The sequence below is a fragment of the Macaca mulatta genome, chromosome 4 (assembly GCF_049350105.2).
Source record: "Macaca mulatta isolate MMU2019108-1 chromosome 4, T2T-MMU8v2.0, whole genome shotgun sequence".
NCBI classification, from domain to species: domain Eukaryota; kingdom Metazoa; phylum Chordata; class Mammalia; order Primates; family Cercopithecidae; genus Macaca; species Macaca mulatta.
The window spans coordinates 73,954,527-73,980,645 of NC_133409.1; the positions used below are offsets into that span (position 1 = coordinate 73,954,527).

A 26,119-nucleotide genomic window follows, 5' to 3' on the forward strand; every position below is an offset into this window, starting at 1 on the left:
TCTCGTCCCCCTGCAGACGGAGTCTTGCTTTGTCGCCCAGGCTGGAATGCAGTGGCGCCATTTCGGCTCGCTGCAACCTCCGCCTCCTAGGCTCAAGCAATTCTCCTGTCTCAGCCTCCCAAGTAGCTGGAACTACAGGCATGTGCCACCATGCCTGGCTAATTTTTGCATTTATAGTAAAGATGGGGTTTTACCATGTTGATCAGGCTAGTCTTGAACTCCTGACCTCAGGTGATCCACCCGCCTCGGCCTTCCAAAGTGCTGGGATTACAGGCGTGAGCCACCGTGCCTGGCTTTTCATATGCTGTCTTACTGATTCTCCAAATGCTTCACGGTTTATAATCTCTCTCCCTCTACACACAAGCTGATGAGCCCCTTTGGGAAGGGATGGTGCTGTCTCTTACACTTATGCCCCTCATGGTACCCAGCACAGTGCTTGGTATATGGGAGAGTCTCCAAACATTCATGTCGAATTGTTGAGTGGAACTTTTACATTTCACTTCTTTTCCCCAAGTTTCTGCCAGTACTTTGAACATTTTCTTCCTGGGCCAACACTGCCGCCCACACTGACATTGAGTTATTGGCTATTGTGGACTCCTTTCCCAGAGGGTGTTCCAAAGTGTCCTGAGGATGATGGTCATGCCGTGGTGTTTCTGGGAACAGTGGGTAGGGGAGGGTGTAAAGGGGATGGGCAGGTGCCTGTCCAAGGTTCCCTTAGCTTCCCCTCCCTCAGCCTGCCTTTTCGCTCTCACCTCCTCCTCTCTCCAAACTTTGTCCCTGACCCTGGTGCTCAGGACCTGCACCCCCTTCACACCTTTCCCTGAAGGAGCTGGGGTCTTTCTCCATGTATTCTCTCGTGGATTCAGTCCTTCAGGGATCCAGCAAGTGGTTATGGAGCACCGTGTCTTTGCACAAGCCATTTTCTGTTCCCTGGAGTTCCTTTCTTTCTTTTCCTTTTTTTTTTTTTTTTTTTTTTTTTTTGAGACGGAGTCTTGCTCTGTTGCCTAGGATGGAGTGCAGTGGCGTGATCTTGACTCACTGCAACCTTCGCCTCCCATTTTCAAGTGATTCTCCTACCTCAGCCTCCCAAGTAGCTGGAATTACAGGCACCTGCCACCACACCCAGCTAATGTTTGTATTGTTTTAGTGGAGAAGGGGTTTCACCATGTTGGCCAGGCTGGTCTCAAACTCCTGACCTCAGGTGATCCGCCTGCCTTGGCCTGTCACAGTGTTGCGATTGCAGGCATGAGCCACTGCGTATGGCCCTCTCTTTCCTTTCTTCATCTAATGGAATCCCACTCATCCTCCAAGACCCACTTGTTGGGTTGTCTTCCTTATTGGGTTGTTCCTAAATTTCCTGCAAAGAAGCTGAATGTCCAATGAATGTGTGTGTGTGTGTGTGTTTTTTTTAAATTTGTGCAGTGCAAAAGGATGAAGCCCATGGGCCTAATCTGTGGTGTCCAGAGTGCACATTAATGATGGGCCATCTTAAAATAAAAAAAAATCTGGTACTTACTGTCTCTATCCGAAGTGTTTGCCTTCGGGAATGACTTCCCTTCCCTTCCTTTCCCTTTCCCGTTTTTTTTTTTTTTTGGACGAAGTCTTGCTCTGTTGCTCAGGCTGTAGTGTAGTGGTGCAGTCTCAGCTCACTACAACCTCTGCCTCCTGTGTTTAAGAGATTCTCCTGCCTCAGCCTCCCAAGTAGCTGGAATTACAGGTGCCTCCCACTATGCCTGGCTAATTTTTGTATTTTTAGTAGAGACAGGGTTTTACCATGTTGGTCAGGCTGGTCTCAGACTCCTGACCTCATGTGATCCACTGGCCTCGGCCTCCCAAAGTGCTGGATTACAGGTGTGAGCCAGTGCACCTGGCCTTGAGTTTTCTTTCTTTCTTTTTGAGTCAGAGTCTCACTTTGTCGCCCAGGCTGGAGTGCAGTGGCACAACCTCCACTCACTGTAACCTCCGCCTCCCAGGTTCAAGTGATTCTCATGCCTCAGCCTCCTGAATAGCTGGGATTACAGGCGTGAGCCACCATAACTGGCTAATTTTTGTATTTTTGGTAGAGATGGATATCACCATGTTGGCCAGGCTGGTCTCAAACTCCTGTCCTCAAGTGATCTGCCTGCCTTGGCCTTCCAAAATGTTGGGATTACAGGCGTGAGCCACCGTGCCCGGCCAACAATGACTTTTCAAATGTTTTGAGACTCTTCAGAGCTTGGCTGTCCTTGGATTTTATTAGAATGGATGTCCCATTCTGACAAAACTACCTCTTGTGGTCTTATAAGTCAGGTTTTAAAACATTTTTTAAAAAATCATGACTCAAGAAGATATCATTTTACTTCCCAACCCAGTGTATTGACAAACACACAAGCACCCACAAGAATTTAGTTTCGTGAAACAAATTTTACTCCTACTGGGATTCACTCGTCTATTTTCTGTTCTGCTTATTCTCTCTTCTGCTCTATTTTGTTCTCTTCTATTCATTTAAAAATACTGGTATCAATTCACTGAATGGATTTCATGACCCAACAACGGGCCACGACCCATGGCTTGATCAGCCTTCCGTAAGCCATACTGCAGATGTTGGGATGTTTTCTAAAACAGGTGTGAGTGCCGAGATCCTCCTTGTGATAAATGGACTTACTAAGGTGATGAACTGGACAAAAAGCTGAGCTATTGTCTCTGTGGAATTTATGACTTTCCCCCTTGTTGAATACCAGCCATGCTTGTCAGCGGAGATCCTGCTCGGAGGGCATTCCTCGCTGCAGATGGGTCTATCTATTCATCTGTTAATATGCATTTGGAAGGAGTCCTGCTGAATTCAAAGACGACCAGTGAGGCCCAACAATGGAAGCTTAGCTTCTGAGGCCCTTCACAGCAGCTTGCTTTCTGCTCACTTTATTTGTAAGGATTACTCTTCCTAAGCATTATTCCTATGGAGACCAGATGTTCCTTTTGCCTGCCTCTTTATATACATTGGGTTCAAGTCTTCTTGTGATTAGAAATGAGCTCCTTCAGGTCTTGGTATTCAGTTCATGCATTCTGAGTGTAGTTCATTGACTCAGGATGAGAGAAACAGATTCTGGCAGGATTTACACAGTTTATTAGTCAGTTTGGATCCCTAGCAGAGTTGAATGCTTTTGTTTTAGATTTTTAGGCACATTTGTCCTGTGTTTTAATATTTTTAGTGATAGAGACAATAATAAAACTTTAGAGCAGGATTTCTCAGCCTAGGAACTATTGGCATATTAGGCCAGATAATTAATTATTTGTTGTGGCGAACTGTCCTGTATGTTGTATGAAGTTCAGTAGCATCCCCCAGCATTAACCCACTAGGTGACAGTAGCAAACCCCAGTTGTGACAACCAAAAATATTCCTAAACATGCCAAATATCCCTTGGGGGGGACAAAATCGCCGTAGTTGAGAATGACTGCTTTAAGGTTGTACGAGTTCAATGTACATTCAGGTTATTTTCTTACATTTTCTAACATGAGTATCTACTAATGAGAGTGTGTGGTTTGTGTCACTGGTTTTCTTTATATTTGATAGACTGCTTGCAAATTAGGTAGTTTTATATGCTGTCATAATTTGGGGGAATTGATCAAAATCAAATGCTAAAACCTAGAAGATTCTAAATTTATATCTATGTCTATATATAATGTTTAATTTAATAATAGGTAATGAAAAACCTGAAATGACAGTTTTAATAAGATCCCATGTCACAATATACAAAATCAGACTTTAAAATTTAATAATACTTTGTGTTGCATTATTGAATAATGAATAGGTAATGACAGACCTGAAACAGCAGTTATAATAAGATCTGATATCATAACATACAAAATTAGACTTATAACTACAAATTAATAATAGTACTCTGTTGCATTTCACAGTATTTTAGATGGTTTCACATATATTTCCACACTTGATTCTCAGTCTGTGAGGTAGTAGGGCAGATATTTTTATCCTCAAGTTGCAAATGAGGAAAATGAAATTCAGAAAGCGTGAGCAGTTTGCCCAAAGTCTCACATGCTATTTGAGAGACAGAAGCAGGGCTTAACCTGAGTTCACTGATGCAAACCAGACCAGAATTCGGAGACTCCTCTCCTTAGTGGTTAAAGCTGTCCCCTACCCTCCCCAAATAAAGAAAACCAAGTAGATATTGTTATGGTTAGTGATGGCTAGCCCTTTTGTTATCTGGCTCTTGTCACTATCTGAAGTATTTGCCTGGGACTAGGAGGAGGGTCCTAGTTTAGTATAAAAATCTCTCTGGAGCAACGTGAAGCCTGTTGGTATCTCCTGATAGTAGCACTTGCGCTTCCTCTCACGGTCTCGGCCCGCTGTAGATCTGCTTTTTTGCAGTGGCTCCGTTCTGTTTGCTGTCCCGGATCCGGGCCCCCGCCCTCCTCGCAGGCCTCTGCTCAGCACCATCTGCCCACCCAGAGGGTTTCCTCCTAGTCCCCTTCAGTTGCTCCATCTGGGCAGCCAGCTCAGGGCCTCAGTCCAAAGACAAAGCAGAGGCGGATGATTCTAGTTTTCTTTGCTATAAATGCCACACACATGGAACTAGAGAATTTGGGAATCTGACTCATCCAATCAAGCCCAGGCTAAAGGCAAATGAAGGAAAGGTAAATCTCGAATTTCCTCCTGAAAGCTATTTTTCCCTGGGACTCAGTAGATGACAGTGGCTGTTGGGATTGTGATGGCATACTTAGGACATTCCTCCACATTGCTGCACACTTCTGGTGTGGTTATTGATCACACTTTTAAAAAAGAAAAACTTCCACTCTTTGTAATTTTACTTAAAAAGCTACAGAGCATACTCATGTGAATGGCAATTGGGAGGGAATGAAGAATGGAAGATGGGATTTTGGGGGATTGGAGGGAATGGAGAATGGAAGGTAGGATTTTGGGGAATTGGGAGGGAATGGAGAATGGAAGGTAGGATTTTGGGGAATTGGGAGGGAATGGAGAATGGAAGGCAGGATTTTGGGGAATTGGGAGGGAATGGAGAATGGAAGGTAGGATTTTAGGGGACTGGGAGGGAATGGAGAATGGAAGGTGGGATTTTGGGGATTGGAGGGAATGCAGAATGGAAGGTAGGAGTTTGGGGGACTGGGAGGGAATGGAGAATGGAAGGTAGGAGTTTGGGGGACTGGGAGGGAATGGAGAATGGAAGGTAGGATTTTGGGGGATTGGAGGGAATGCAGAATGGAAGGTAGGATTTTGGGGGATTGGAGGGAATGGAGAATGGAAGGTAGGATTTTGGGGGATTGGGAGGGAATGCAGAATGGAGGGTAGGATTTTGGGGGACTGGGAGGGAATGGAGAATGGAAGGTGGGATTTTGGGGGATTAGAGGGAATGCAGAATGGAAAGTGGGATTTTTGGGGATTGGGAGGGAATGGAGAATGGAAGGTAGGATTTTGGGGATTGGAGGGGAATGGAGAATGGAAGGTAGGATTTTGGGGGATTGGAGGGAATGCAGAATGGAAGGTGAGAATTTGGGGGTTGGGGAGGAATGGAGAATGGAAGATAGGATTTGGGGGATGGGGAGGGAATGAAGAATGGAAGGTAGGATTTTGGGGGATGAGGAGGAAATGGTGAATGGAAGGTAGGATTTTGGGAATTGGAGGAAATGGAGAATGGAAGGTAGGATTTTGGGGGATTGGGAGGAAATGGAGAATAGAAGGTGGGATTTTGGGGGATTGGAGGGAATGGAGAATGGAAGGTGGGATTTTGGAGGATTGGAAGGAATGGAGAATGGAAGGTAGGATTTTGGGGGTTGGAGGGGAATGGAGAATGGAAGGTAGGATTTTGGGGGACTGGGAGGGAATGGAGAATGGAAGGTAGGGTTTGGGGGGATTGGAGGGAATGGAGAATGGGAGGTGGGATTTTGGGGATTGGAGGGAATGGAGAATGGAAGGTAGGATTTTGGGGAATTGGGAGGGAATGGAGAATGGAAGGTAGGATTTTGGGGGATTGGAAGGGAATGGAGAATGGAAAGTGGGATTTTTGGGGATTGGGAGGGAATGCAGAATGGAAGGTAGGATTTTGGGGGTTGGAGGGAATGCAGAATGAAAGGTAGGATTTTTTTTTTTTCTAGGTCCGTGTCATTGTGATTCAGTTTTTTAAAGTTCCAATATTTATTATAATTGTCCTGTAAATAAAATATAATTATAAAAATATTTGTACACAGCATAAAATGTTTGCTAAGTATACACACACTTGGTGCCACATTATTCCAGAGTAACTTCACTTAAATTACATCTCTTCCAGCCCTGGGCCTCGCCACATATTGTTATAGCTCATACCCATTCCTGCAGGTTAGAATACCTTCACAGGGGTTACTGCGGGTGACTATACCTATACGTACTTTTGCTATTTGTAAACATCAGGCCCTTTTAAAGTACTTTTTTAAAAAAAGAGTTTACATGAAATCTGTTTTTTTTTTGTTTAATTTTTTCAGCCCCCTTTCTATTAACTAAAATAGTTTTTAAACTGGAATATCATAAAATTCCTTTAATAAAGGAGTCAGGGGGCCAGAGGTTACTGAACATTTGCCTTAAATATTCCCTTGCTTCCAGACAAAAATCATAGCTGAAGCATGACAGATAAATATCTGTTCAACTTGTCAAACTCCTCGGGGACAATAATTACTTAGCTTCCCTCAGGGATTATCCTTCCTGTCAATAAATTTCTCATAAATATTGGATAAATTCTTCCTCCTACAGTTTAAGGCTGTTTTTTTTTGTTTTTTGTTTTTTTCCTGCCAGGACTGACCCAACGTTGCACACTTTGTCAGCATTGTGCACATGTGAAAATGCATGTTGTTCTATACTTCTGTCACTCCCTGTTTGCTTTTCTCTATCTTAATTATGGAAATGTATCCTTGTGAGTTGATACACCAGTCTTTCTGTCATACCCAGTAAGGAGGATTCCCACCCTTGGTCTGGGGTCCCCATCAACTGTGTAGCACATGAATTGCTGTCACAGGTGTCTGCTGAGTGCTTACATGAGCCTCCAGGTGCTAGGGCTTGAGTGCACAGCGTCCAGTAGAGGATGGGGTCTCCTGTGTTTTTAGAAATATCCCACGAAATAAAACAATTAAGCTATTTAATTGCAAAAGTAGTAAGATGAGCTTAGGTTCTAACCTGCCGCTGGGCAGAAACTTCCACCTGGGAGCGATTCTGTGGCTTTGAATTCTGACCTCTTTGTGTGTCCATGAGCCGCTGACACAGTTGGCCACTCAATTGCAGTTTTGTGCTCTGGTTTTGGCGAACTCAGGGCCTGTGCTGTGTGTGCTGCAGCTCAGGAGGGCTGACAAAGAGAGGTGGCTGAGGAGCGAGAGGCCGGGAGCCTTTTGCCTCCAGTGTCATCGCTGGACCTTGGTCTTTACGAAAGGAAACAAATGAAGGCTCACTCTGATCCACTCGCTGTGACAGTCTGAGTGGCAGCAGCCAGCAGCTTCTCTGGCCATTTGTAGTTCCCTCAGTTAAAAAAATGAAAGGGTAGCTGAGGTAGAGCAGTGGCTCAGGTTTTGAACTTTATTTATTTATTGTTATCATCATCATTTTTGAGAGACAGTTGACAGTCTTGCTGTGTCTGTTGCCCAGGCTGGAGTCCAGTGGCTTGATCTCAGCTCACTGCAACCTCTGCCTTCCGATTCAAGCAATTCTCCCACCTCAGCCTCCCAAGTAGCTGGGATTACAGGTGTGTGCCACCACACTCGGCTAATTTTTTTGTAGTTTTAGTAGAGATGGAGTTTCAACATTTTGGCCAGGCTGGTCTCGAACTCCTGGGCTCAAGTGATCCATCTGCCTCGGCTTCCCAAAGTGCTGGGATTACAGGCTTGAGCCACCATGCCCAGCCAGGTTTAGAACTTTTTTTTTTTTCTTTTGAGACGGAGTTTCGCTCTTGTTGCCCAGGCTGGAGTGCAATGGCGCAATCTTGGCTCACCGCAACCTGCCTCTCGTGTTTAAGTGATTCTCTTGCCTCAGCCTCCTGAGTAGCTGGGATTACAGGCATGCACCACCATGCCTGGCTAATTTTGTATTTTTAGTAGAGATGGGGTTTCTCCATGTTGGTCAGGCTGGTCTCGAACTCCTAACCTCAGGTGATCTACCCACCTTGGCCTCCCAAAGTGCTGGGATTACAGGCGTGAGCCACCGCGCCCAGCCGGTTTTGGACTTTTAAAAGGTGGGCTTCTTGTGGTCCAGCCCCATGTGTGAGATGGGGCCAGGTTCTAGTGGCAAGTCTAGCGGTTGCTATCCCCTTTTTAGATGTGTGGCACAGCTGCCTACTGAAAGGTAGGGGGTTGGCAGCATAGCAGGCACCTCAGTCCTCATTAATTAGAGGCTGAGCTATTGGATTTCTGGCTGATGGCCAAGTGGAAAATGTATTTGACTTTATTTTTTTATTTTTTTATTTTAAAATGTATCTGTGTGGATAGACTCAGGCAGATTTGTCTTTGGCTTTTTTAGAAGAATCTAGCTCTGGTGTCTTTCTTCTCCTCCCACTAACTGTAAAAGTCACCACTGAGGCTGGGTGTGGTGCCTCGCGCCTGTAATCCCAGCACTTTGGGAGACCGAGGCGGGTGGATCACCTGAGGTCAGGAGTTCGAGACCAGCCTGGCTAACGTGGTGAAACCCCGTCTCTACTAAAAATACAAAAATTAGCCAGGTGTGGTGGCGGGCACCTGTAATCCCAGCTACTTGGGAGGCTGAGGCAGGGAAATCACTTGAACCTAGGAGGCAGAGGTTGCAGTGAGTCGAGATTGCACTGCTGTACTCCAGCCTGGGTAATAGAGTGAGACTCTGTCTCAAAAAAAAAAAAAAAAAATTGCCATTGAATCCTCCTAAGAAGATATACAATACAATAGCCAATAAGCACATGAAAAAGATGGTTCAATATCACTTATCATTGGAGAAATGAAACTGACACCCATAATGAGATATGTCCATTAGGATGACTACTGTCAAAAAACAGAAAATAGCAAGCATGGGTGAGGATGTGGAGGAATTGGAACTCTGCTGCACTGTTGGTGAGCATGTCAAATGGTGCAGCTGTTGTGGAAAACAGTATGGCGGTTCCTTAAAGAATTAAAAATAGGGCTGGGCACGGTGGCTCATGCCTGTAATCCCAGCACTATGGGAGCCCAAGGTGGGTGGATCACTTGAGGCTGGAAGTTCGAGACCAGCCTGGCCAACACGGTGAAGCCCTGTCTCTACTAAAAATACAAAAATTACCTGGCGTAATGGTGCGCGCCTGTAATCACAGCTACCTGAGAGGCTGAGGCAAGGGAATCACTTGAACCCAGGAGGCGGAGGCTGCAGTGAGCCGAGATTGTGCCACTGAGCCTGGATGACAGAGAAGACTTTGTCTCCAAAAAAAAAAAAAAAAAGAAGAAGAATTAAAAATAGAATAACCTAATGCTATTGCATTTCCACACTTCTGGGTATATATCCCAAAAAGTTGAAAGCAGGGTCTGGAAGGGATAAACACCCATGTTCATAGCAGCATTATTCATAATAGCCAAGAGGTGGAAGCAACTCAAGTGTCTCTCCATGGGATGGATGAATAAACAAAATGCGGCATATAGATAGATAGATAGATAGATAGATAGATAGATAGATAGAAAGAATGCTATTCAGCCTTAACAAGGAAGGAAAGTATGACACCTGCTACCACGGGGATGAAACTTGAGGGCATTATACTAAGTGAAATAAACCAGTTGCAAAAAGACAAATACTTTCACTTACATGCGGTATCTAGAGTCCTCAAATTCATAGAGACAGAAAGTAGAGTGACAGTTGCCAGGGGCTGTGGGACTGGGGAGTTGCTGTTTAATGGGTGCAGAGTTTCTGTTCTGCAAGATGGAAAGAGTTTGGAAGATGGATGTCGGTGATGGTTGTATAACAGTGTACTTACTGCTGCCCTGTACATTTAAAAATGGGTAAGATGGGCCAGGAGCGGTGGCTCACGCTTGTAATCCCAGTACTTTGGGAGGCTGAGGTGGGCGGATCGCCTGAAGTCGGGAGTTCGAGACCAGTCTGACCAACATGGAGAAACCCCGTCTCTACTAAAAGTACAAAATTAGCTGGGCGTGGTGGCTTATGCCTGTAATCCCAGCTATTCGGGAGGCTGAGGCAGGAGAATCGCTTGAACCCTGGAGGCGGAGGTTGTGGTGAGCCGAGATCGCGCCACTGTACTCCTGCCTGGGCAACAAGAGCAAAACTCTGTCTCAAAAAAAATAATAATAATAAAAATAAATAAATAAAATAAAATAAAAGGGTAAGATGAAAAATGTTATGTTATCCATGTTTGTTTGACCACAATTACAAATAAACATTTTTTTTTTTTAAAGGAACAAAAACTCACTATTAAGCCTTCACCCCTCTGCTTCCCATGTCTGTGGCTTCGTATCCAGCAGTGAGCATGGCCAGAGGGGAGCTTCCCCGTCTCATCCAGTCCTCCTCCCTTTCAGAAGCCCTGCCTTATCCCTCGGGGGGGGCCTCTTGCGCCTACTAACATGTGCTTAAGAAAGCTTTTAATCTCATTTATGGGGTCAACGTCTACAAGCTAAATTATTTTAGCCAAGGACTATTCAGTGTGATGTTACATTTTGGGCTGTGTTTTTATTGCTTGGTCAAATAGAGAACAAGGGCCACCTCCGTCACGCCAGCCCGACGCTCCTGCAGCGCTGTGAGACTGAGAGTTGTTTTCCTGGTCGTGGTGACAGATGAGCCACGCATGACTCACTGGAGCGGTCTCCCCTGAAACAAAGGCATGCATTTGACTGCAGACTGGGTGTTGAGTTGGTGGCCTTTGCAAGACTGGATGGGCAGTTCTGGCTTCAGATGACCCTGATGAATCACACGGTTCACAGACGTTTCACTTATTACCTTGACAGTGACCCTGGACACCAGTTGTTTCTTCTTATAATTTGTGTTAAACCTTCCTTTTGACTTTGTGGGAGCTTGGAGTAAAACGCTTCACAGAGGTTTCTTGCATTTCTGTTTTTCAGGCTCACTTCATGGACTCACTTTGCGTGCTTGTTAAATGTGCTGCGTTGCTCCCAAGACCATGTAAAGCCTACTGACCACTAATCTCCCTCAGAGCAGAAACTAGACTTCAGGTAAACCCAACCCATGTGCCTTGGGGGTCATGTCAAGTTGCATGACTGTGATTAAGGTAATAAGTAAAGATTTAATTATTTGGGCTAGTGGTTTTGATTTTAAAATATTTGATAATTACCACCAAAGAAAAGTCAATCCATTTAACTTCTGTTTTGTGGCTACACATTCTTAGATATAAAAGAATTAAAAATAAACAGCCTACTAAATTTATCTGGAGACTTCACCAGAAGAGCACCACCTCCAACTGACCTAAAATAGTGATATACTGGTTTGAGTGAGAAACTAGCTGGGCATGGTGGCCTGTGCCTGTAGTTCCAGCTACGTGGGAGGCTGAGGCGGGAGAATCCCTTGAGCCCAGGGGTTTGAAACCAGCCTGGGCAACATAGCAAGATCCCACCTCAAAAAAATTATTTCAGAATCAAAAGAGATGGTTTCTTCTTTCCTCCCTCCCTCCCTCCTTCCCTCTCCCCCTTTTCACTTTGAGTTTGGCTTAACTAATAGACTCCTTGAGCAAACTGGGGTTTTTACAAGGAAGTGAGAGTCTAATATTAAATTTTTCTGATGCCCTTATTCTAAGTCAGCTTCATACTTACTTCTCTCATCATATTCTAAAGTGAAGACACCTGAAGTCTTTAGAAAAGCTCTAGAGATTAGTTTTATTAAAATGTTTTTATTTCCCAAATGAGAGCTCTTATTTTTTCCCCCATTTTTCATCTCAGCCTCATTTTTGAGGACTTGCAGGCCTTCTTCTTTTGTGGTATTCCTAGAGCCCCAACAGAGCCTGGCACTTGGTGTCATGTTATAAAAATGTGGTAGTTTTTGAGTAAAAATCTCTCACAATACTATGGAGAGATGTTAGCTCTACCAGTAGTTTATGTATAATGAAACTGTATCTCTCTGATCACTGAAATCTATGTATTTAGACTGACAGAATAAAGATACTTTCCCTGATTTTTCTCTTTAAGAATCATTAATTTGGTCTGGTGTGGTGGCTCACACCTGTGATGCTAGCACTTTGGGAGGCCGAGGCAAGAGAATCTCTTGAGCCCTGGAGTTCAAGACCAGCCTGGAGCAACAGAGTGAGACCCCGTATCTTAAAAAAAAAAAAAAAAAAAAAAAAAGCCTGAGTTTGAGCGTGGTAGCACATGCCTATAGTCCCAGCTGCTTGGGAAGCTAAGGCAGGAGGATCACTTGAGCCTAGGAAGTTGAGGCTGCAGTGAGCCGTGACTGCAGCACTGCACTCCAGCCTGGATGATAACAGTGAGACCCTGTCTCAGAAAAACAAAACCCAAAAAACAAAAAAAAATCATTAGTTCAAAGTCTCCCAACACCTGAAGCAGATCTTTCTCATAAGCTGATTTTTATGCCTGTTCAACTTCTAAATTAATATTGTCTAATGAATAATGTCTTTAAAATAACTAGCAGACAAGTGTGCAGTGTTGTCTGTGTAGCTAATGAGCAGCCTCTCAAAATAAGGAGAGCCTGTTCTACTGACTGACTCTTGTCCCTACTCCTTTGAGTCCTTCCAGGCACTAAAGTTGCTGTGTAATATGCAGCACATTCTTTTCAAAAGTTCTGTCATAATGGAGTGTAATTTAGGCCACGGTCTTACTGATGCAACTGTTCTTAATTTAGGTTAAAATGGGCAACTCCGAGAGTCAGTACACCCTTCAAGGATCTAAAAATCATAGCAATACTATCACTGGTGCTAAGCAAATTCCTTGCTCCCTGAAAATACGTGGGATTCATGCAAAAGAGGAAAAGTCATTGCATGGATGGGGTCACGGAAGCAGCGGAGCAGGTTACAAGTCCAGGTCCCTGGCCCGAAGCTGCCTTTCTCACTTTAAGAGTAACCAGCCTTACGCATCCAGACTCGGTGGCTCCACGTGCAAGGTCTCCAGAGGCGTTGCCTACTCCACGCACAGGACAAATGCCCCAGGGAAGGATTTCCAGGGCATCAGTGCTGCTTTCTCAACTGAGAACGGCTTCCACTCTGTTGGCCATGAGCCGGCAGATAACCACATCACCTCCAGAGACTGCAACGGACACCTTCTCAACTGCTACGGGAGGAATGAGAGCGTTGCCTCCACCCCGCCGGGCGAAGACCGCAAGAGCCCCAGAGTGCTCATCAAAACGCTGGGGAAGCTGGATGGGTGTTTAAGGGTCGAGTTCCACAATGGTGGCAACCCCAGCAAAGTGCCTGCAGAGGACTCCAGTGAGCCAGTGCAGCTGCTGAGGTACTCACCTACCTTAGCATCAGAAACCTCCCCAGTGCCTGAAGCCAGGAGGGGGTCCAGCGCCGATTCCCTGCCCAGCCATCGCCCCTCTCCCACGGACTCTCGCCTGCGGTCCAGCAAAGGCAGCTCCCTGAGTTCTGAGTCATCCTGGTACGACTCCCCTTGGGGCAACGCTGGAGAGCTGAGCGAGGCTGAGGGCTCCTTCCTGGCCCCCGGCATGCCTGACCCCAGCCTCCATGCCAGCTTCCCACCTGGTGATGCCAAAAAGCCTTTCAACCAAAGCTCTTCCCTCTCCTCCCTTCGGGAACTGTACAAAGATGCCAACTTGGGGAGCCTGTCCCCCTCAGGTATCCGTCTTTCTGATGAATACATGGGCACGCATGCCAGCCTGAGCAACCGCGTCTCTTTTGCCTCTGACATTGATGTGCCCTCCAGGGTGGCACACAGGGACCCCGTCCAGTACAGTTCCTTCACTCTCCCCTGTCGGAAGCCCAAAGCCTTAGTTGAGGATACTGCAAAGAAGGACTCCCTCAAAGCCAGGATGCGACGGATCAGTGACTGGACAGGAAGCCTCTCAAGGAAGAAAAGGAAACTCCAGGTGAGTGTACCTTAGAGCAGAGGGAAGGGTCCCCACAATTTCCCCATCTGGAGAAGGGGAAGGTTAGTAGAAGCCACCGTAGAGTGTTGTCGGGGTGCTTAAATGATCTGGCAAAAGTGAAGAGTTCAGTGGAAAGCCTGGCTTATCTCATTTTCAGGTGTGGGTTTGTTTTTTCTTTTGCTTCAGATATTTTCACTTTTAGCTGACAACTTTAATCTTCCCGTGTCTTAGTCAGCTTGGGCTGCAAACAAAATACCACAGACTGGGTGGTTTAATCAACAGACATCTATTTGTCATAATTCTGGAAGTCAGAGGTCAGAGTACCAGTGTGGTCCAGTTCTGGGGAGGGCTCTCTTCCTGGCTTCAGACGGCCGCCTTCTTGCTGTGTCCTCACACAGCAGAGAGAGCGGGAGGTCTAGGCTCCTTTCTTCTTCTTATAAGGACCCTAATCCCATTATGGGAACTCTACCCTCTTGACCCTCTCTAAACCAATTACCTTTCAAAGGTGTCAGTCAAATACCATCCACTGGTAGTTAAAGCCTCAACATGGATTTTGGGGAGGGGGGAAACAAATGTTCAGTCAATAGCATTCTGGTTCTGTGTATGTCCCCGCACTCTTGCCTGCACTCCACAGGCCTAATCTTAAGACTTGGCCATAGCCGGGCGCGGCAGCTCACGCCTGTCATCCCAGCACTTGGGGATGCCAAAGCGGGCAGATCATTTGAGGCCAGGAGTTTGAGACCAGCGTGGCCAACATGGCAAAACCCTGTCTCTACCCAAAATACAAAAATTAGCCCGGCGTGGTGGTGGGTGCCTGTAGTCCCAGCTACTTGGGAGGCTGAGGCAGGAGAACCACTTGAACCTGGGAGGCAGAGGTTGCAGTGAGCCGAGATCACGCCTGGGCAACAGAGATTCTGTCTTTAAAAAAAAGGTAAGTAGAGTTGGAGAGAATTCCTGAAATAATTGGTTATCTGAGAATTTTACTAGACTTCATTCTTACAATCCAAACAAAACAGATGAGATTGTCATTATTTTTGGTTGAGTAGGCACGTTAAATTTGATATTACTCTGATTAAATTAAAATTTCTATGCTTAAGTTGGTACATCAAAAAAAAAAAGATGATATATCTACAGTGTAATCTTTTTTTTTTTTTTTTTTTTTTTCTGAGACAGAGTATCGCTGTGTTGCCCAGGCTGGAGTGCAGTGCAGTGGTGCGATCTTGGCTCACTGCAACCTCTGCTTCCTGTGTTCAAGCGATTCTGCTGCCTCAGCCTCCCAAGTAGCTGGCATTACAGGTGTGCACCACCATGCCCGGCTAATTTTTGTATTTTTAGTAGAGACAGGGTTTCACCATGTTGGCCAGGCTGGTCTGAAACTCTTGACCTCGGGTAATCCTCCTGCCACGGCCTCCCAACGTGCTGGGATTACAAGCATGAGTCACCACGTCCGGCCTCTGTGTGTAATCTTCACCTCCTCATGGAGATAGCTAACAGCATCCTGAAAATATCTTGTACCTAAGTGCATGTAATAGAAAAATATATATACTGATAAAACTGATAAAATAAGAATCGTGTATATACTTCTGTATCATGGCGTGTAGAGTTTGACTGGGGGAGCAAAGCGGCTTATCCACCAGGAAGAAAAATGATAGTTTGCCTTTTTAGGTAACTAGAGGCGATTGCTAGATTTTCAGTTTGTTGTTGTTGTTTTTTTTTTTTGAGACGGAGTCTCGCTGTGTCTCCCAGGCTGGAGTGCAGTGGCGTGATCTCGGCTCACTGCAAGCTCCGCCTCCCGGGTTCACGCCATTCTCCCGCCTCAGCCTCCCGAGTAGCTGGGACTACAGGCGCCCGCCACCACGCCCGGCTAGTTTTTTTTTTTTTTTGTATTTTTAGTAGAGACGGGGTTTCACCATGTTAGCCAGGATAGTCTCGATCTCCTGACCTCATGATCCACCCGCCTCGGCCTCCCAAAGTGCTGGGATTATAGGCTTGAGCCACCGCGCCCGGCCTGTTGTTGTTTTGTTACATGTTTTTATTTTTTATTTGTAGAGGGGAGAAGCTTCTTTTAAAATTACTCTGTATAAATACTGGAGTTGAAGGGAATTTGTGTGGGCAATTAGTCTCTAGCAAAATTGCATCCTAGATAGACAGAAAATTATAAAATTATATTAATTATATGGAGATTTAGGGGTGGAAAATAATATAACTTTTTTGAGTAGATTGCTTCAGATTTAAAAGTTTGACATTCATTACTTCCTTCTGATGCATAGCGTGTCTGCCTCCACCACCCGCTCCTGTGCTGGCCTTGGGTTCTCCCTCCTCCTCCTTCACACAGAGATGAAGAACAGACGATCAGCATCCTGTTTTCAGGACCTCTTCATGTCCCTGAATACATTGTAGTCATTTGTATAGTGATTTTACTCCTGGATCATCACTTTTTCAGACTAAACCACGAAATAGTAGAGATTTCCTTGACTCTTTTCTCTCAGTTCCTATTTCCTAAACAACTGATCCCAGCTGAGCATAATGGAAGACGCGCAGCTTCTGCTTACTCGAGGGCGGCAGTCCCAGGTGGACAACGTCCACACCTTTTTGATTCAAGTGTCATGGTGCCGACCTGTGTTCAGCTGTCACCTACTGTGTCCCCTAGTTGGTGGTGGCATCGAGCCAATGATCTGCATCTCTTATGTGCACTCAGTGTGTTGCTCATCTGTGTATGTGGCCTGGCTACACGTGGCTCTGCGAAGCCTCCTGCAGTGTCAGTTCCCACTCGGTTCAGAAGTAGACCAGTTGCCGCTGTGTATGAATCATTCTATCATGGGCAGAGTGACCCTCCTTGCCTCTCCTGCCCACGGGAACTGGGTCTACTTCAATTCTGCATTGTCCAAAAACTTAACTCTGAACTGTGTGCCTGTAGAGTTAAAAACAAACTGGTTAGGGCTGGGCGCGGTGGCTCACGCCTGTCATCCCAGCACTTTGGGAGGTTGAGGCAGGCGGATCACTGGAGGTCAGGAGTTCGAGACAAACCTGGCCAACTTGGCGAAATCCCATCTCTAATGAAAATTAGCTGGGCATGCTGGCATGTGCCTGTTAGTCCCGCCACTTGGGAGGCAGAGGCAGGAGAATGGCTTGAACCCAGGAGGTAGAGGTTGCAGTGAGCTGAGATCATGCCAGTGCACTCCAGCCTGGGCAACAGAGTGAGACTCCATCTCAACAACAAACAAACAAACAAACAAGCAAACAAACAAACTGGTTAGAATCAAAGAATTGGAATTTTATTATTTATTTTATTTTTTGAGACAGAGTCTAGCTCTGTTAAAAAAAAGTACCTTCTTAGCAAATTTTAATCATAGAATATATTATTATTCACTGTAGTCACCATAATTGACCTTAGCGCTCCAGAACTCATTCCTCCTGCAAAGCTGAAGCTTTGTACCCTTTGAGCAGCACCTTCCCATTTCCCTCTCTTGCCCCTGGCAACCACCATTGTACTCTCTGCTTTGATGATTTGGACTATTTCATATTCTACGTGTAAGTGGAATCTTGCAGTACATGTCTTTCTGTAGAAGTGACATCTCTGAGTTTTTATTCTTTTTTTTTTTTTTTTGAGATGGAGTCTCACTCTTGTTGCCCAGGCTGGAGTGCAATGGCGCCATGTCGGCTCACTCAAGCGATTCTCCTGCCTCAGCATCTGAGTAGCTGGGATTACAGGCGTGCGTCACCACGCCCGGCTAATTTTGTGTTTTTTGTAGAGACAGGGTTCTCCACGTTGGTCAGGCTGGTCTTGAACTCCCGACCTCAGGTGATCCGCCTGCCTCGGCCTCACAAAGTGCAGGGATAACTGGTGTGAGCCACTGCGCCTGGCCTAAGTTTTTCCTCTTGAGTCTTTACTCATCTCCACTCCGCTGTACTGCCCTGGTCATCAAGTTACATTAGTCCTTGTTTCTGATTATTCGATTTGGTGGAAGTGAAGTCATTTGTATGGAAATGGAAATCATATGATTTGTGTATATATATAGCAGCCACCTTAGTTTCATCTACGTAACACAGTGATTAAGAATTCTTGCTGAACCTGTTTAAAGACGTTCTATATTTTTTAAAGGCTCTTTTTTATTAGCCTGAAAATTAGTCACTGGCTATTAGGATTCTAGATAAAAAGATTTAGAAATTTATTAGAGACTGGGAGAGTTCATACTACGTATAAGAATCAGTTATAAATGCTAAAATGCATTCCCCCCACCCCCGCCATTTCTGACAAAGTAAAATCCTTGCTTTGCTGTGGTTAGATATGTAAAAGTTGCCACTGTAACTTGAGAAGCAGTGTCAAGAGTGTGTGTAGGTCACTCTTAACTTTGGGACTTTTGTGCCTTTCTCTGGCAGAGTTGTGCTTGTTTTGAAGCATTCCATCATGGCCCTGGCAGGGTATCAGAGGTAATTCCAGTGTTTTTGGGTTATGAGTCAGAGGGATATATTTATCGCTGAGATAATGTTAATACTAGCTAGATGAGAAGTGTTTCTTCACCTTTCCTGCCTTAGCCTCCCAAGTAGCTGGGACTACAGGCGCCCGCCACCACACCTGGCTAATTTTTTGTATTTTTAGTAGAGACGGGGTTTTACCATGTTAGCCAGGATAGTCTTGATCTCCTGACCTCATGATCTGCTCACCTCAGCCTCCCAAGTAATCCCTTGCTGGGATTATAGGCGTGAGCCACCGAGCCCAGCCAGGAGTTTTTGAAAAGCAACAAAGTGAGAATTAAAAAAAAAAAAACTCTTAAGTATTTCAAAAGTTTCCTGTCCAAGTGACTCACAGTAGCTGGTTTATTTGCTCTGTTATACATAAGCATCAGTGTATAAATATGACTGGAGATCCTGTGTAAATGGTGACAAATCATATTTCCATTTGTAATATCTGCTTGGGGTGCAGTTGTTCACAGCTCCTGGGTATTTGGAAGTACTCTCCAGTTGTGTGATCATTCTCTTACAAGACAGCAAGTAATTGCAACTTGATTTTTGGATGAAATTTCTGAAAAGAAAACCTCTCTACACAATGTAATATTCAAAATAAGACCTTTAGTCAATGGTCCTTGACCCAGTTTTCCATTATTTTTATTTTAATGCATATGAAAATATAATCGAAAGCCCACTAGCAGCTGAGTAGTCTTGAGTGTGCTTGGCGTCTCTGCAGGGTTATCTTCATTTAAGCCGTAAATGTTGAACGTCAGTGCCTTTTGAGTCAGAAGTTAAGCTCACTTTATGCTGAAAATTTTAATTAATGCCATTTACCAGTGAATAGCCTGTATGCAAATTATTTTTCTTGAGTGACTAGACTTCTAATCCAGATATTAGAGAAATGTCTTCGTGTTTTCAGCTCTGTGCATGGCCAGCTTGATGTTCAATGCACCAGTCCTCACAGGGAGCAACGGTATTATATAAGTATGAATTGTATTTAGAGCTGCCTATGTTTGATTTTTGTGTTGGAATAAATACTACAGTTAAGAATCATGTCTTTGATGTCTCCAGTACCTAGAATAAAATAGGTACTCAGATGAACGGATGCGAATGAATAAATAAGTATATTTTTTCATGAAAGTAATTATCAAATTAAGAAATATTAATTATGAAAAAAACTGACTGGGCTCGGTGGCTCATGCCTGTAATCCCAGCACTTTGGGAGACCGAGGTGGGCGGATCACCTGAGGTTGGGAGTTTGAGACCAGCCTGACCAACATGGAGAAACCCGATCTCTTCTAAAAATGCAAAATTAGCTGAGCATGGTGGCGCATGCCTGTAATCCCAGCTACTTGGGAGGCTGAGGCAGGAGAATCACTTGAACCTGGGAGGCGGAGGTTGCAGTGAGCTGAGATTGCGCCATTTCACTCCAACCTGAGCAACAAGAGTGAAACTCCATCTCAAAAAAAAAAAAAAGAAAGAAAAAAAAAAAGCTATAGTTACTAGCCAGTACCCTTCATAGATAAGGAATCCTAAGTGTATTATTATTATTATTATCATTATTATTATTGTTATTTTTGAGATGGAGTTTCGCTCTTGTTGCCGAGGCTAGAGTGCAATGGTGCGAACTCGGTTCACAGCATCCTTTGCCTCCCAGGTTCAGGTGATTCTCTTGCCTCAACCTCCCAAGTAGCTGGGGTTACAGTTGCTCACCGCCATGCCCGGCTAATTTTTGTATTTTTAGTAGAGACAGGGTTTCACCATGTTGGCCAGGCTGGTCTCCAACTCCCGGCCTCAGGTGATCCACCTGCCTCGGCCTCCCAAAGTGCTAGAATTACAGGCATGAGCCACCTTACCACCTATTATTTTTACTATATGAACTGTGAAAATAAGATACTAGAGATCTCAAAGTCTAGAAGTCTAGACCTGGGCACTTGGCCAGAAGCTGGGGACTATAGGGAGAGGAAGAGAAGTTTTTGGGTTTTGTGTAACAATACTGAGTCCCTATCTCCCCCACCCTGCTGGTACTAGTAATTTTCTAGTTTACCTTTCACATGATCCTGGGGAAAAATAAATTGCAAGAATATGAATTCTTTCCTGGAAGATACTGATTCATGGTTAGCAATGAAGAAGGAAATATCATTCTAGTAATCTTCACTAGTGTGTTGTAAACATACTAATTTCTCGATGCTAAGCATAGGTTAGATTTAGGAGAGCCCTTGGTGTTTTATTTACCTCTTTAGGCGCTAACTCTACTGGATATAAGTTGGCTTAGGCAACCCTATTTTAAAAATTCTTTCTGGTATGAAGACTTGATGGTTAAAGATGTATTTTTGTCATCAGAATCTTGCTTTGCATTATATTATTAGCAGCCACCGGTATTACACTTATGCTGTGTTCAAGAAGGGATGCTTTGGATAGCTGTCAGCTCTGATGGGTGATCTTGTGTGTTTCTCACAGGAGCCGAGGTCCAAGGAGGGCAGTGACTACTTTGACAGTCGCTCTGATGGACTGAATACAGATGTGCAGGGGCCCTCCCAGGCATCTGCTTTTCTGTGGTCAGGGGGCTCTGCTCAGATCCTGTCTCAGAGAAGTGAATCCACGCATGCAATTGGCAGCGATCCCCTCCGACAGAACATTTATGAGAATTTCATGCGAGAGTTGGAAATGAGCAGGACCAACACTGAGAACATAGAAATGTCTACAGAAACCGCCGAGTCCAGCAGCGAGTCGCTCAGCTCTCTGGAACAGCTGGATCTGCTCTTTGAGAAGGAACAGGGGGTGGTCCGGAAAGCCGGGTGGCTCTTCTTCAAGCCCCTGGTCACTGTGCAGAAGGAAAGGAAGCTCGAGCTGGTGGCACGAAGGAAATGGAAACAGTACTGGGTAACGCTGAAAGGTGAGTGCAGTGTCACCTGCTGAGGCCACTGGGAACCATTTCCTCCAGCCACGTTCTTTCCCAGGAAGTGCCAAGAGTCTAGCATTGATGTGAGTTCACATGAAGGGTTTGACACCGGATCCATGGCCTGCCTTACTGCGGATACTTTCTCACACCTGTGAAATAGGTTTTACCTACTATTCATGTGCATTATGCAGTTCAATAAATAATTATTGGATTTTTTACTTATTTTTATTTTTTTTGAGACAGAGTCTTGCTTTGTTGCCCAGGCTGGAGTGCAATGGCGTGATCTCAGCTCACTGCAAACTCTGCCTCCCAGGCTGAAGCACTTCTCGTGCCTCAGATTGTTACAAGTAGCTGGAATTACAGGTGTGTGCCACCACACTGGCTAATTTTTGTCTAATTTTTAGTAGAGATGGGGATTCATCATGTTGACCAGGCTACCCTCATAACTCCTGACCTCAAGCAGTTTGTTCACCTTGGCCTCCCAAAGTGCTGGGATTACAGGCACGAGCCACCGCACCCGGCCTCATGTAATGATTGGATTTAGTACTTATTGCTTATTTTATAGGTATGCCTGTACTGTCTGTGATAGTTTTGCTGGATTTGGAGAAAAAAAAGTAAATAACCAAAGGTAGTTTAGTTATTTGGAAGGCAGCTTCTGAGTTTCACATTCTGTACATGTTCAGAACTCCAAAGAGGTTTTCTTTCCAGCTTGTGCAACTAAGAATATCATCTGGATTATTGATTTGTCATTCCAGCTTTATGAACAAAGCCTACTTGTTGTCGTCACTAACAAGTGCAGCTGTCTTTTTTTTTTATTATACTTTAAGTTCTAGGGTACATGTGCACAATGTGCATGCAGGTTTGTTACATAAGTATACGTGTGCCATGTTGGTTTGCTGCACGCATCAACTCATCATTTACATTAGGTATTTCTCCTAATGCTATCCCTACCCCAGCCCCCCACCTCCTGACAGGCCCCGGTGTGTGATGTTCCCCTTCCTGTGTCCAAGTGTTCTCTTTGTTCAGTTCCCACCTATGAGTGAGAACATGCGGTGTTTGGTTTTCTGTCCTTGTGTTAGTTTGTCGAGATTGATGGTTTCCAGCTTCATCCATGTCCCTGCAAAGGACGTGAACTCATCCTTTTTTATTGGCTGCATAATATTCCATGGTGTATATGTGCCACGTTTTCTTAATCCAGTCTGTCATTGATGAACCAGCTGTCTTTTTTTAAACATAAAGACAATAGGAGTAAGAATTTGTTTTGTTGAGATGAGAAACGTTTTTTTATAAGCATTGCCATTTAAAAACTATAATTGCCTTGTATAGATTTGAAGAAATCTAAATGTCTCGTGAGGAAGCAAGAAGCTCCAAATCTGTACAGCGTTGATTTATGCAGATGCACACAGAGCTGCCTCGCAGCCTCTGGCATTCTGCACAGCCCCCTGGGACTCTTTGTCAGAGGAGCTGAGTGTGTTGTTCAAAAGCCAGACCTCATCATCGAGTGATGCCCTTCCCTGTCACAGGAGAGAGCAGAAACATCTGCAAATACTACGTGTGCAATGCCCGGTGCCCTCTCAATTACCCCTTTCTAGCTTTTCTTTGCCCCTTATTGAACAGTTGGAGCCCTGCTCCCCCAACCATGGAGGGCAGGCATCATGCTTTGGTTACCACAAGCCCCTCTGGTACCTCTGATAAAAGGGGCAATTGCAAAGGTGTTTCATGTCCAAGTGATACCTTTTCCTAGCAGGCCGGTAGGTGTACAAAGCCCAGGGGCCCAGCATCCCTCACGTACTGCAGTCCTCTTTTCCATCCCTAGATTTGGAGGCTTGTAGACATTGTGGCTGGCTGAGGAAGGTAAAGAACGTCCCCAGTTTTTCCATACTGGACCGGCAGATTTCTGTATTGAATGACAGAAACGATTTGGAAAGATGAAATAATGGGTTGAATCTGGCAGGATTAAAATGTAAAGAGATAAGAAAGTTCTGCTTTAAGGTTTAGAAGTCAGATAGCTACCCAAGGGCAGGATAGGGAAATGAGGCTGCCAACTGTTATGAGTGAGGCCAGGCGTGGTGGGTCATGCCTATAATCCCAGCACTGTGGGAGGCCAAGGCGGGTGGATCACCTGAGGTGAGGAGTTTGAGACCAGCCTGGCCAACATGGTGAAACCCCATCTCTACTAAAAATGCAATAATTAGCCTGGCATGATGGCAGGTGCCTGTAATCCCAGCTACTCAGGAGGCTGAGGCTGCAGAATCACTTGAACCTGGGAGGCGGAGGTTGCAGAGAGCCGAGATCATGCCACTGCACTCCAGCCTGGGTGGCAAAAGTGAAACTCCATCTCAAAAACAAACAAAAAACCAAAACAGCATTATGAGTGAAAAAGATGTTGGGGTTTAATGTGTAGGCCATGTGTTTCCAAGGTGATGTGGCTGAAAAAGTAAATGTGATTTCAAAGAACAAATGTGATCTTTAGCTACCTTATCAGAGATGCACCGTGATCATCAGCTACCTCGTTGGAGATGTCATATGATCATCAGCTGCCTCCTTAGAGATGCTATATCTCTTGCAAAGGAGATGACAGTCTCTTCTTTCTTTGCCCTGGTCAGAGCTGGTCATTTCCCTCCTTGTGGGCACAATATTGCAGGAGATTTGTTAGGAAGTGGGAAATTGATCCCTAAAAGGTTCTCCCGGAGGATCCCTAAATGGTGAGAGAGTGAACATATTCCCTTAAGGGGTGAACGTGTGGGACTGTCTGTGAATCGTAGACAGAAGCTGCCTCCTAGTCACATGATATGAATAGTTAGAACGGATGCACATTACCCCATCATGTGTCATGTATCTACTTTTTAAATGTAAAATTTGTTTCTTAAAATTAATTCTTTGAGAATTTCTTCCCTGCCTGTCTATGGATTTGAAAACCCCCAGTATACATCACCCCAGTGGTAGGGGGCTGGACTGGGGGCCAGGGTGACTCTGTGTGTGTGTGTGTGTGTGTGTGTGAGGGGGAGAGAGAGAGAGAGAGAGAATATACCACTTTGAGAAGCAGGGCCATAGGTGACGACAAGGAGATTTAGAGCTGTGCCACATGGAGGAGGGCAGAAAGATCTAGGGATATTTAGCATGGTGAAAATAAGAACTGGGTGGGAGTGAACAGCAGTGTGTAGAAGAGACATTGACTTTATTCTGGGTGTGCAGAGGTTAGAATGGAACTAATAGATGGGAGACAGGCTGATTCTAAATGAATGTAACCACAGTGACAGCCATGGGCACATGGAGAGATACTCCCTTCTTGATTTCTCTGCTACTGACCACATTTGCCCAGAGCCAAGCTGTTGCAGGCTTCTTGAGGGAAACTCAGGCAGATATCACTTAAGGACTGGAAGAGCTGATTGGCAGCTTCCTGTATTTTATCCCAAAAGATAGACCAGGAATTTCTGGCTACCAACTTCAGGGGTAGTGATGGACCTGAGTTGTCACTGAGCAGTGCTAGATTTGTAGTCTTGGCTAGGCCCTGCTTTCCTAGTTTTTTGCTTGGGAAACACTTCAAGATCCATGGATAAAGGGTGCTTTGTAGTATAAATGTTATCAAGCACACATTTCTTCCTTTCCTTTGCAGCCAAGGCAAGACATGCGATAAAGATGTTTTCCCGCAGCATAACCTTTTCCATGTGGTTTTTTTCTACACCTCTTTCCTCTGGGAATTCTGTATGTTGAATTCTAATTTCTTGGCTTAGAATACAAGTTGTCATGTTTGGACTCACTGTTTGGTTTAATCTTAGTTAAAAACACGTATATATGTATACACACACAGACATACATTTAAGCCTAATTTTCAATTTATCCTTAAAGTATCCATGTCAATAAATGGGAGACAGTTTTCTGGAGAGAACCGTTATGAACAAGCCATCTGGTTACCTGCCTACCTGGAATGTATAGGTGTGCTAGGAACATAAATGTTCTTCAAGGCTTTAGAGGATGTAATAAATTTTTAACAAGGGTAATTCTGCTTTCCATTTGTCTTTTCCAATGAGTGGGTTTTCATGGAGTTCACTGGGGACTTCCTGGGCTGAAGAGTTGGCAAGATCATTAAACATATCCCTCAAAATGTGCGACAGGCTGAGTGTCCGTGTCAGGAGAGGAGCTCATAAAATAATTTTAGGATACTGGTAATTCTGCCCTGAGATAGGCCAGCAGCAGGGAGGGGAGGTTAAGAGGGTGTCATAGAAAAGGTGCATTTGAGGGAAAACCAAGCCTAATTGTCCTCCTTCCCCTGGGTGAGATTTCTACTAATATTACCTCTCGATTCCTGTGCTGCCATTGCTACGCCAATCTGTTTTCTCTTTCTGCTACCATAGCAAGAACGTCCAGTGTCAATGACCCCTCGAAGCCAAGACTAGTGCTTGGTAGGGACCGGGCAGTGCTCGGGGCCCCCAGCACTGGGGTGAATGGCAGAGGCTTCACTCACATGGATGCAGCTTTCCACTGGTCCCGGTGCCCCCTTAGAGGTGCAGAGTCCCGTGAAGTTGAACTTGGTGTCACAGCGTTAAGATTGATTTCCTGATTTTAAATTCGATAGCCACAAAATTCTGCCTATTGTTTTACTTCCTGGCCTGGCTCTAATGTGAAATGTCCTGTTTTGGTTTCATGCCTCCAAGTTCGTAGTCTGTTATCCACGGCTTGTTAGGTTTGGTGACATTTTGGCATTGGCCCAAGGTTTGCATTCATTTCCTCTAGATGCCACGATTTAAACCATGGCTGTTGGGGTTCCAGTGTTAGGGAAGCTGGGAAGTGAACGT

The 26,119-nt window shown here is 44.9% G+C and overlaps 1 protein-coding gene across 4 annotated transcripts in view; it reads left to right on the plus strand.

The window, feature by feature from the left end:
* The window catches only part of TIAM2 (TIAM Rac1 associated GEF 2), a 272,790-nt gene that overhangs the window by 128,696 nt on the left and 117,975 nt on the right, over positions 1 to 26,119 (plus strand). For all 4 annotated transcript variants that reach the window (XM_015137091.3, XM_077999579.1, XM_077999578.1 and 1 more), the window contains 3 exons: positions 11,026 to 11,136; positions 12,773 to 13,972; positions 20,882 to 21,317. In XM_015137091.3, the coding sequence (XP_014992577.3) occupies positions 12,779 to 13,972; positions 20,882 to 21,317 (1,630 nt within the window). In that variant the 5' untranslated portion in view covers positions 11,026 to 11,136; positions 12,773 to 12,778. The remainder of the gene's footprint in view (positions 1 to 11,025; positions 11,137 to 12,772; positions 13,973 to 20,881; positions 21,318 to 26,119) is intronic.